This window comes from Terrapene carolina, unplaced genomic scaffold (assembly GCF_002925995.2).
Source record: "Terrapene carolina triunguis isolate 2854851 unplaced genomic scaffold, T_m_triunguis-2.0 Scaffold22, whole genome shotgun sequence".
Classification (NCBI taxonomy): Eukaryota; Metazoa; Chordata; order Testudines; family Emydidae; genus Terrapene; species Terrapene triunguis.
In genome coordinates, this window is record NW_020664373.1 from 5,481,993 (window position 1) to 5,493,943 (window position 11,951).

At 40.8% G+C, this 11,951-nt stretch overlaps 1 protein-coding gene across 1 annotated transcript; it reads left to right on the plus strand.

Annotated features, from left to right (window-relative positions):
• Window positions 1-10,822: 10,822 nt before the first annotated feature.
• Window positions 10,823-11,461, plus strand: LOC112117170 (claudin-34). The gene has a single exon (XM_024215064.2). The coding sequence runs from the start codon at window positions 10,823-10,825 to the stop codon at window positions 11,459-11,461; it is 639 nt and encodes a 212-aa protein (XP_024070832.2).
• Window positions 11,462-11,951: the final 490 nt, after the last annotated feature.

Below are 11,951 nucleotides of genomic sequence, written 5' to 3' on the forward strand. Positions count from 1 at the left end.
ACCTTTCTTCCATAGAAACCACTTCTTTCTTCCTCCTGACTGGAATTTTTCAGCCTGCACAGTTCCCTGCCTATACCGTGATATCGCCAGCAAGCCAGACTGTGCTTTGCTTTCTCTCCAGAGACTATGAACAGTATAATAACCCGTAGTTATAAATTATCATACAGCTCTTTATAATTGAGCATATTGATTCTTAAACTGCAAGCATTACAGAGAAAAACAATACCCCTCCCCCGCACGTGCATGCTAAAAAGCTTACCAGAAGTCTCCCCAACTCCTACCGCGGGGTCTCATATATGTCAGTCCTTCAAAACTCCCCAACTGGTTTTCCTGATGGTTACAAGTTCATAACTGTCTCAGAAACAGAACAACCATGAAAACTTTAGCCTTTCCTTTATATAATTTTGGCCTTTGATCTTGTTCTCATATAACAGGCGATTAGCAGACAATGGCTTATGCCTCAGGCCATCGTTTCAAAAGGCTGGGTATTTACATAACGGGAGGTGGGGAATTTGCATTCACATCCCCCTAGATATTCCCCAGGAAAATCACTTCACACACTGACACAGACCCAGCCGAGCGGGGTACAGGAGTCTGGTAGAGGGCAAATATACTGGTCACTGGATGAGTAGTTTTCTGTTCCCTGAGTGACCAGAACAGGGACTGCACTAGAGGAATCAGGAACCTGCTAGAACCAGTTAAGGCAGGCAGGCTAATTAGGACACCTGGAGTCAATTAAGAAGAAGCTGCTAGAATCAATTAAGGCAGGCTAATCAGGGCACCTGAGCTTTAAAAAGGAGTTCACTTCAGTTTGTGGTGTGAGTGTGAGGAGCTGGGAGCAAGAGGAGCTGAGAGTGAGAGGGTGTGCTGCTGGAGGACTGAGGAGCACAAGCGTTATCAGACACCAGGAGGAAGGTCTTGTGGTGAGACTAAGGAAGGTGTTTGGAGGAGGCCATGGGGAAGTAGCCCAGGGAGTTGTAGCTGTCATGCAGCTGTTACAGGAGGCACTATAGACAGCTGCAGTCCACAGGGCCCTGGGCTGGAACCTGGAGTAGAGGGTGGGCCCGGGTTCCCCCCAAACCTCCCAATTGACCTGGACTGTGGGTTCTTCCAGAGGGGAAGGTTTCTGGGCTGTTCCCCAACCCACATGGTGAATCTCTGAGGTAAGAAAATCTGCCAATAAGCGCAGGACCCACCAAGATAGAGGAGGAACTTTGTCACAACACTTATTGTTCCAAAAGTCCATTCCTGTCTGGCACATTGTTCAATAGAATCCCTTGAACCCCCAGGTCTTGCACATCTCCCCCTTTGAGAGGTGACATACAACCCCAGCCCTCAATGGTACATAAACCATTCATTTAATACAATGGACTCTAATGACAATTAAACATAATTAAAAAAGATCTCTGCAATGAAATTGCTGAAAATTGCATAGCTGTCACAACCACTGATCCTTGGGAATCTCCAAGAATCCAGTCCTGTTCTCCTCATGGGGAGAGGCATTGGTACTTCATTTATAGGCGGGACATTTAGACCTTACCCACAAATGCATTGTCCCATGTGCCACACCATTCCTGGGCACAGGAAGGGAAATCCATTTCCTAGCTGCCACAACCTACTGCCCAAATTTGTGGTCCTGTGACTCAATAGATCTGTAATAATGTCCAAGGGCTGTCGCCAGGCTCCAACCATAACAACAAATCTCAGCCCATCCGAAAACATACCTAACCTCGCAACATCCTGATACACGATCATAAAGCCAGCAACCGAATGTGCCTGCGCAACAAAATGACAAAATCCACAACCCTGCTATCCCCGGCCAAAGAAAGAGTCTCAATCTGGAGCAGCCACAACAGAGAGGGAAAGTTCCAGTACCCACACTCAGGGAACCCTACCATGTTACCTGCAGATCAAATCCGTGAAACTATCCATCCCAGAGAAGATAACAGGGGATGTAAGGTGATGCAGGGGGAAGCAGGAAAAGGATTTTCTTTCTCCTAGCAGATCCCTTTATTGCAAGCAATAGCCAATTACAGCACTTATTACATGGGATAGAAATTGTTCTTTGTAAGAGCCTGTAGAACATAACAAAAATTACTGTGGGCTCCAGCCAGAAGGAAACGCAAGGAAGGTGAGGACGCCTACCAGGAAATCAGAGCTATTTTTTTCACTCATGGAAAAACCAGGAAGAAATTAAAAACCAAGAAGAAAGAAAGAAAAATGGATTTCAAGATAGCAAGTTCGGAGCAGTTCTCCTTATTGAAATGTTAATGTGTTAGCCGTCTTACTCAGATATGGAGTCAAAACAATTCCAGGCAAAAAGAGAACGCAACAGCTCAGATTTGTTTCTCCAAATGGCAAACCAAATAATATAGTTCACATCTTGCTTTGGGAGCCATTCCTGCATTCCTCCTCACAACCACGACATAACTGTGAATTTTAGGTGCACAAGAAATGTGATAGCAAGACTTTAACAGGAGAAAAAAATTATGACACCATCTCTCTAAGTTTTCAAATTCTATGAGCTGTGTTTTTCAGGACCTCACACTAGAGGGTCAGAATGGTTCCTCCTGGTCTTAAACTCACCTAATCACTGTGACGATGTCTCTGAAGTATTACTTGACAGAAAACTGAATTTAAAATGTGCATTTAAATATTTTGACAAAAGTTTTAGTGCAACTAAAATTATATGGTAAAACGTACATCATATGTTATAGCGTGTTAATGATTAACTGCCTCATTATATCTCTGTTGACTTAGTGGGAGTCTGAAAAGAACTGTGAGGTACCTATTCCATAGTTCAAAAAAATCAGACCATTCCACCTAGGTGCGTTTTTTCCAGCTCTCTGCATTCTGTGTCCAGAACTCTGTTTCATGCAACTGACTCGTCTGTGGTTCAGGCCACTCACAGACCCACAAAAGTAAGATTCTCTTTTTTTGTACTACTTATTTTATGAAGGTCTGATAGAGAGAGGATGGGGGGAGATATGAGTATTTCGTCGCTTCCTTAAAGTTTGCTTTCCCAACTGGGAACTGAAGAACTAAGTTTTCAGCCATTAAATCATAGGGATATTGCTAAGAATTATCTAATTACTATCCTGCCGTTTTTGAAACTTACTTTTTGTTGGAAGATTTGAATCACGCAAAGGATTTGGTTAGTAAGCTACATCCTAAATGCTGCAATAAAACTGCATGGAGGCAATAAAACTGCACTAAGATAGGATTTGAACATCCATTGCAAAACACAACCAAATGCTAAAAATATCAACAAATGAAAACGTTTGCTAAAAATGAAATGAAACGAAGCTGGTAAAATGAGTTCTTGTGTTAATGGGGGAAGGGAAAACTCATTCCATATCACTGTATTATGTGGATTTTATAGGGATGAGTTTATAATGGATTTTCTCTTCAAGGTGTTTAAAAATTACACTAGATTTCCAATAGCAAAAACCTTTTGACAAGGAGGGAGGCTACTAATAGACCTCCTGGGGTCTCTTCCAACCCTAGTCGTCTATGATTCTATAATAGGGAAAATCATACTACACTTTACTGGTTTATTATTCATCGTTTGTAGAATTTCATTTATATTGAGTCATGTTTATCGCTTGCATGGAGGCAAGAGTTCCTGCCTGATCATCCTTTTGAGGATGTAGTCCTCCCTCCCACCCTGTGATTGTCGTGAGATCCAGAGGGAAATTCTCTGAGTCTTTGTATCCCTGCAGCAGGTGTGAGTTGTTGAGCAAGGGTGCGGGGCCGCCACACACCCGTCTCCCATGGCAGCACTGCTTCATTATCTTTAGCACAAAGATTGAATGAATTGTTCTCTGTTGTTGTTGAAAGTCACGAGGGGTGGGAGGATGGGGGCAGTGAGGGAGGCACTTGCTGTTAAGGTTTGCTGGAGTGGAGGATGAATTCAAAATCCCTCTCCCAAATTTCAAGTCATCTCACCCCTTTGTAAGAAGAGTGGGTGGGGAAAAGTAACACCCCCAATATACTAACTGCTTCCAGGTTGCCAAAAATCCAAACCATCTTCTGCACTTTAATGGGTGCCAAAAGTCTGAATGATCCCCTGCCCTGCTACCAAAACTTCCAGTGTCCTTGCTCAAGGCAGTACTAACCATGCCATGTTGTTCCTGACCACAATGTTTCCTCATTCAAACACAAACAAAATAACCAACCCTAAAATAGAGGGATTTAGAGAGGAGAAAAGAAACCCATCTTTTCAACCCCCTGAATGTAAATTAGGGGATCAACAAACCAGTGAATATGGAAATCCTGAGTATTTGCTCATCCTATAACCAACCTAAATCTTTTTCTCAGGTTAAGAAATATTTTCATAAGGAACTTTCTTGCCCCCAAACTCCTGAAGCAGGTGCTCTGGCCACACTGACTGCAGAAAGTTTTTAAATGTTAACCAGAAAGAAAAGCAGTAATGGGCAGAGAAGTTACAATGTCCCATCACAGCATAATCCCAGAGCGGGGTGGAACATAGGTGTGATGGATTTGAAACTGCTCTATAACAATTTGTGACTATTATATGTTCTCTTTGTCTGGCTGTTGTAAGCAGGATGGGTGTATGAATACAACAGGTTAATTCAAGCAGGAAGGAGGACAATGGCTTCAGAGAAACACCCATTTACCCACACTGGAGGGTAAATGTCTAAGCCATTCTTTGTGAAGTTCCACCTCTGACACCCTGCTAAACTCACTGGACAGTGTGTCAAGGGAGAGAGGGTCTCAGCTGGCAGCCACGGGGGGGTATCCAAGCCGGGAAAACTGGAACAGAGAATTTTGGCTGGATTAAAAAGGCAGCCCCTCAAAAGAAGAGACTGTTGGGAAACATTCTGAGACCAAGACCTTCCAGAGAGCAGGGGTCTGGGGTATGTCTTTTGGTACAATGGACATGAGTATAGACGCTTTATTGTTCTAAAGACCTCTGCTACACTTTATCTTGTCCCTTCTGTTAAGCTTAAACCACACCTTGTTTTAAGAAGGCTGTTGGGGGTCACTATTCACCACTGGCCACAAGCTCTGTGAGGGAAGAACCACAGATAACCAAACCCAGTTGGGGGCAAGCACAGTTGATCCACAAGGTGCTGTAGTCCCGGACCTGGTCTAAGAGTGGAAGAATCATTCCACCCCAGGGAATCACAGGAACAAAGCCTCATATCTGAGGTGTGTGCATTCAGAGAAGGGGTCAGAGCTGCAGGTAGCCCTGCATCTATGACAATAGGAACATAAGGATTTCCATACTGTATGTTCATCAAACTGCCCCTTGCAGAAACTGGAGATGAGTGAGAAGTTCTGTCAGCCACCTCCCAAAGAGCAGGATAGTCAGGGACTTTTCCCATTGTAAGAAGATAGTAGAAGGAAGCAAGAGCCTGTTATATGGAGAGTCGTGTGCCAGAAGGGGCATACAGGTGGGATAAGGACAACTCACAAATGATTTAGAGTTTGAACTAAGCATTTGAACTTCAGGACCCAGAACTTTTTAAGATCCCCTCCCCCCTAATAACAGCATTTAATGCACAAATAAAATAACAGTTTATATCAACCACTGTAAGATCTTTTTCGCTCCTTCTTCCTTCATTCACCTGCTGTTGTTCAAACCTGTTTGTGGGTAGATAAGAGGGTTTTTTTTTTTAAACAGATTGGACAACCCACTTAATGAATGTAGTGTAGGGTGTTAAAGAGTTATTAGAAATAGCTCTCCACTATATGTAGCACTGATCTCAAAATAGAAACAGGTTTGCTGCTATTTATGTTTCACTGAGCTGAGAATGAGTAACACAGCCACAAGAGTTTGTCACTTTGTTTATTCCTTCAGATCACAAAGGACTAAGTGACAAGAAAGACAACTTTCAATATATACCTAGTTTCAGAGTGCATTATGGAAGGGTTGCAGTTTTGTTTGTTCTCTACACTTGTAACTGTAGCACACACATGGCCGTGACAGCAAATCTTACCTCTGTCAAAGAACAGAGGAGGTTTATTTCTTGAACAATTGCAGTATTATTAAAAGTGTCATTCTTAGGCACAAGTAATACAAGAAACTGTATGAAACTATACAGTGAAATGGCAGTTCATAGGGCAGTCTTCTTTCCCTCTCCCACAAGTTGCAAGACCAGAGTTGAAGGGATTTCACCATAAGTCCAGATCTCTCATTCCATCACTTGTAACTGATGGGAGGAAAATCATGGCCCTCTAGGGCATGGGATGTAGTTTTGCTCACCTCATCTTCTCTAAGCCAATCATTACCAGGCAATGTTTTGACTAGAATAGGCAGTCGGACAGTAGGATTAACTGGGATTCTTTATTCAGGCAAACTCATTAAATATATCCTCTCCTATCATCTTGCTGTTGTCTTCTCTTTTTTCCATAGACTACTTTACAACTCTCCATCTAGTGCTTTCAAGTTTACATTTCGTATTTACTCACTCCTGCTCTATTTAGTTAGCGCTCGATGCAACATACTAATGAAATGATATCCCAGTGAAACAAAAAATGAAGGACTTAGTAAGAGAGAGGGTGACCAGGTGTCCCTATTTTATATTTGGGGCTTTCTTTTATATAGGCAACTATTACCCCCACCCCCTGTCCTGGTTTTTCACACTTGCTATCTGGTCACCTTAGTAAGAGACAAAACAATAGTAAGGAACTATCAAATGAGTAGCAGCTGCTGGCCTACATAAACTTGATACTTCGTTTCATCACATTCCCTTCTCAGATTCTCCCTTCTCCTAAAGACTCCTTCTCTAAATCTAATCCTCAAAGAAACCATGACATCATACACTGGTAGCCACTAGCATTTCATATAATTCTGGAGGTGCCTGGTAGTGACTCCATAGTTAAGGTTGGAACTGGTCATTCTAGAAGTGGCCACAGGAAGGCCCACTTTGCCCCTCAGCAAGGCAGGGTTCAGCAGCAGGGAGGGCCCACAGTAGTTTCCCTAGCAGCTGGGTCAAATCTGTATGTGAGCAACTGGTGCACTTTTCTTCTGCCTCTTCCAGCATGGTGTTGGTGGGGCCCCAGTCAGCTGTGTGTTCTGGAGTTAAAACCTCCTATAGAGTCACGGAACATTTCATCCCTCTTTGAGCTATTGTTTCTATTGCAGACTCAGGTGAATGTTGCAGTATCTTTTTTTTATTTTTTTGGTATTAAAAATACTTTTAAAAAATACATAAACTGAGATTTGACCCCAGGAGCTGGTACCTTAGGCACAGTTCTATAGTGGGTATGCATTAATCTGGCCCTATACTCAGAGGAGCTTTTGTCTTGGTTTTAACAGGGAATTACAACATAAATAACTTTGAATCATCATACTACATTTGGATAGTTTTACTACACTAAATCTATTAATTCCAGATATTGATAGAATCCCAGAAATCAGAGACTGACACAGTCCAGTAAGTCATCCAGTTCATCTTGATGCTAGTGTTGGATTGTTTCCTTACAGTATGTTTTGCTAGTACTTTATCCAGTCTAGATCTAAATGTGCACTGCAACTGAGCTTCCACTTTTTCCCCTTAGGTGTTTTAGGGGAATATCTACAGAAGAACCAAAGATTTTAATTAAAATTAAAAATGGAACAGGAGTACTTGTGGCACCTTAGAGACTAACAAATTTATTTGAGCATAAGCTTTTGTGGGCTACAGCCCACTTCATCTGATGCATACGAAAGCTTATGCTCAAATAAATTTGTTAGTCTCTAAGGTGCCACAAGTACTCCTATTCTTTTTGCGGATACAGACTAACACGGCTGCTACTCTGAAACCTGTAATTAAAAATGGCATTCCTTAGCTTCTTTCTGAAGGCCATATTTTTACTGAAAAGTAATAATGAATCCAGTTCTTCCTTGACGAAATAAGATGCATTCCCCATTGAAGCCTATGAAAATAGTGTCTGGCTGCATCAGGTTGAATTTGGCCCATAATATGTAGCACCATTAGTTTGGGTCCTTGTGCCTGTGGCACACACAAGTATACAAGTTTGTATGCTGTTTATACACTGGTCTAACCAACTGTTCTGTCAGAATTTTGCTGTGTAATTTTGGAACATGATAGATAAATCCCAAACTGATATTAAGATTAATGCTATAAAGGTGTTGAATGTACTGTACAGCCAACAATACATTCCTTGGCATTTCATACAAGTCAATGCATTTTGTCAGTTTGCTGAGTCATGGACTACCCAGTGAAATCTTAAAGCAAAATGCCCTCTGCAGGTCAATGATATTTTCACTCAATAAACTTTGAAAGTGTTTGATTAATGAAAAAAACCTCATGTTGCTTACCTGGATTTAAAGGCTCCCCAACCTGCAGGGAATGAAGAAAGCAACATTTTTGCCATCTGCAAAATTTTCTTTTCTGAGCATCCTAGAAACATGAAACCACATCTCTGCCATCCTCAAACAATCCAATGGGTCCCAATGCATTACTGTAAATCCCCCCTCCTTTTTTAATTTAAATTTCAAATAACATTTTTGCTAATTTCAATAAAATCAATCTTTAAAAAGGAAAGAAAGGTTGATTTGTAACTTTTCTTTCTTTCTGATTTTTAAAAACTTCCCTCTTGTGTCTCTTCTGAGCTAAGCTAAAATGTGGATTGGTTTGATTGGCAGTGGGAATAATAATCCAGGGGTTTAGTCTCATTTAATTCTACAAGAAAACAAACAGGTAAATCCAAGTGCATGAAGATGAGACTATGCTCTAATGAGTTCTGACATTTTGTGACACCGACTTGGTTGTGAAATTCACCAGCTCTACCTGGTAGCAGTCAGCTGATGAACAGAGTAGTTATTTACCACTGGTTTATAAATATAGAGTTTTGGGCTCTGCTCAAAGGGTGGGAGTTTCAAAAGTGTTCAGCTTTGGCCTATCTTTGTTCCTACTGGCGTCAACTCACTTAAATAAGAGCGGAGGTAATTCAACAATGAAAATTTTATATGCAGTGCTCCCAGTGCTAGACAAATATAATAGCTGCACTTCGTAGATGTGAAACTAAGACAGAAAACATGCCATCTATAATTCCCCATGGGGACGTAATACTAGTGTGGTTATTAGCAGCTATTAATTACTGATTTCTATAAAACAGATGATTAAATAATGTACCAGATTGAAGAGGCTTTATTAATGTAATGCATTTTGAGCAGATAAAAATATAGGTAGGTTTGCCAGAGTAATTCCCTCCCCATCCCCCAAAGAAACAATTGATTAAATATACATTTGCAATATGGAGATGGTCTTCTTCCCACAGGAAATGGACATTCTGGATTCTGTCTGAAATACAGAAGTGCAGTGGAAGCTGATATGATCAGACTGAAGAGTATGCTGTATCTAGCTAGGGCCCAAAAACTGCCTTAGCTATCCTGTTTTCTCTGGCATTATCTTCAATGCTGAAGTAAGTATACAACATACCAGTATGTCAAGAAAGAATGTTTTTGTCCAGACCTACTATATATTATTGGATAAAGAGACTAACTGTTGGATTTTTCTACCCAAGATTTCCAAAATGAACTTTGACAATTTATACTCTCAGCTAGATTATTTGTAAGGAACAGCAGCTAGCTAGATATGGCTTGGATATATTTGTGAAATTCTAAAAAGTTAAATATATAGAAAAGTTATGTGTGTTAGCATTCAAAACCCCTCACTGTAGATCTACCTATTGTTGTGAGAGAAAAATTTGGCCTAATATATTCTTTCTTGAATCAAGCTCCCAGTTTATAAACTAAATTTATCTGGATTAAAAGAGGGAAGAGATGGGAGAATGGATAGCTCATGCAATTTAAAGATGTATAGCGCCTGTCAGGTCTGCGTAATAAATTAAATTCAAGTCCAATAATCATTAGTGGCAATGAATGATTGCTATAGTTATTTGAAAGCCTATGTGAAACAGTTGGGGGTGTCAGCCCAGTTCTTAGTCAAAAAAATTTCTGCATGACAAAATCAATCAGCATGATTAATTTGCATGCTGTTGGTAAACTCAGCATATGAGCCAAGGACTGAAATATTCCACTACTATCCCATGGTGTCTGGAACTGAGGAAGCTGGGTGAGTTATAATGAGTCACCATTTGTGAATCTAAGACACTAGAGAATGTTATTCCACTATGTAGATGTGGAGAACAGAGAAAAGGATAGTATTCTACTCAGTCCCAAATCTACCCTCAATCCAAGAATAATGCTAAAACATTCTCAGTTTAATCATTATAAATGCTGACATTTAATCTTCACCATCAGCCTTCATCTTAATGGGGATGAATGGGGAAGTTGATGGTTACAGATCTCTCGTTTTCAGTCTGTCTATCGTTGATCCCTTAAGCTCAAAGTTGAGGTACAGTGGTGGAATGAAGAAGCTTGCAGGGCCATTGCCTGCATTCTGTGGGTAAACAGAGGATTTCAGACTCCAAGGCTGTAAGATATACTAGAATCACAATGTGCACCAATGGAGAAAATAACATTGGGAAATACATGAAACTTACCTTTTGGTTTAGGAATGTAAAATAAATGGTATAATACTTGCCAATGGGGGACATTTCCTCCCTATCCCCAGTACAACAAAGTGAATTGAAAGAAAATCTTGATGTTATTCAGTTATAAACACTAATCTTCACAAATTCACCATGGTTAAGGAAAGGAGACTATGATACTTCCTCTGTATGTGTACTCTCTCATGTGTACGTACATACACACACAAACAAACTAACTAATATGATCATGTTCATAATGATATATTGTGGTTTTTTTCAGTGCCTCTGCAATTGTCTGTATGGCTAATATGCCCACAACAGAATTTTGACATTTGTTGAAGATCTCCAGACCATGACCTCCCTCGTCAGCACTTCTCACCTCCAACTAGCTGCTTTTGCTTTTGGTACAACAGGCTGGATCTTATGCACTGTTTCAATGGGACTTGTGGAATGGAGAGTATGGCATGTGGACAACACCACCATCATCTCTTCTGGCATTGCATGGGTGGGAATATGGAAAGTTTGCTTCATCAGTTATCTCCACGTTTCCTCTGACCTTAAAGAACAGATCTGTCATAAAATGAATGACTATGAGACCTCCATCCCCAATGCAATTTTTGTTGCTCAGGGCCTCCTGCTGATTGCCATGGTCGTTGGTGCACTGGGAATGGCTTCCACTATATTTGCTCTGAGGAATATTTATATGGGAATACTTTACAAAACTCAGATCATCCGTTTTTTTCTAGTGGCTGGATTCTTGTACCTAGCTGCAAGTCTTTGTGTCTTAATTCCAGTGAGCTGGAATTTCTATTCTGTAGTGCACAACCAAACAATCTCCTTTCCCCCTTCTTTCTACATGCCCTCCAGCCCAGTGGCTCAGGAAGTTGGTGCTGCTATTCCTGTTGGGATCATATCTGCCATCCTGCTGCTGATGAGTGCGACTCTCTCTTTTTCTTACAGATTTCCTGTCACCCCAAATGCTGGGGTGTAATCCTGATAACAGAGACTTGAACTTTGTACCAGACAGGTGGAGCATAGTTAAAATATAAATATAATGACCCAGGAACTGCATGTTAAGGCCTTATCTGGATCTTATTCTAACTTACAGTGGCATTAATATTTGGGTATTCAAACCAGATGAATACCAGTAAAGGCCATGGTTAGTGGTTTGGACATAAAACAACTGTCCTATTAATTGCCATACATTATCAAGGACTCACCGATGAGACGATTGGTTGATTCGTGCCACAGCTGCCGACTTCAAGCATTTGTAGTCATCTGCATATATGGACTTTAGTCATGTATTAAAGTTTAGAAGAACAAGCTGTTTAATATGTTCAAGGAATTGATGTTGCCCCACTGAATTAGGTCCTTCCAATATTATGCACCTTGTGCAACTATATTTTCTAAATGTGAACTTGTCTTTTTTTGCTCCCAAGATATTTTTGTCCTGCATAGAAAACTTTCAGTGACATATCAAG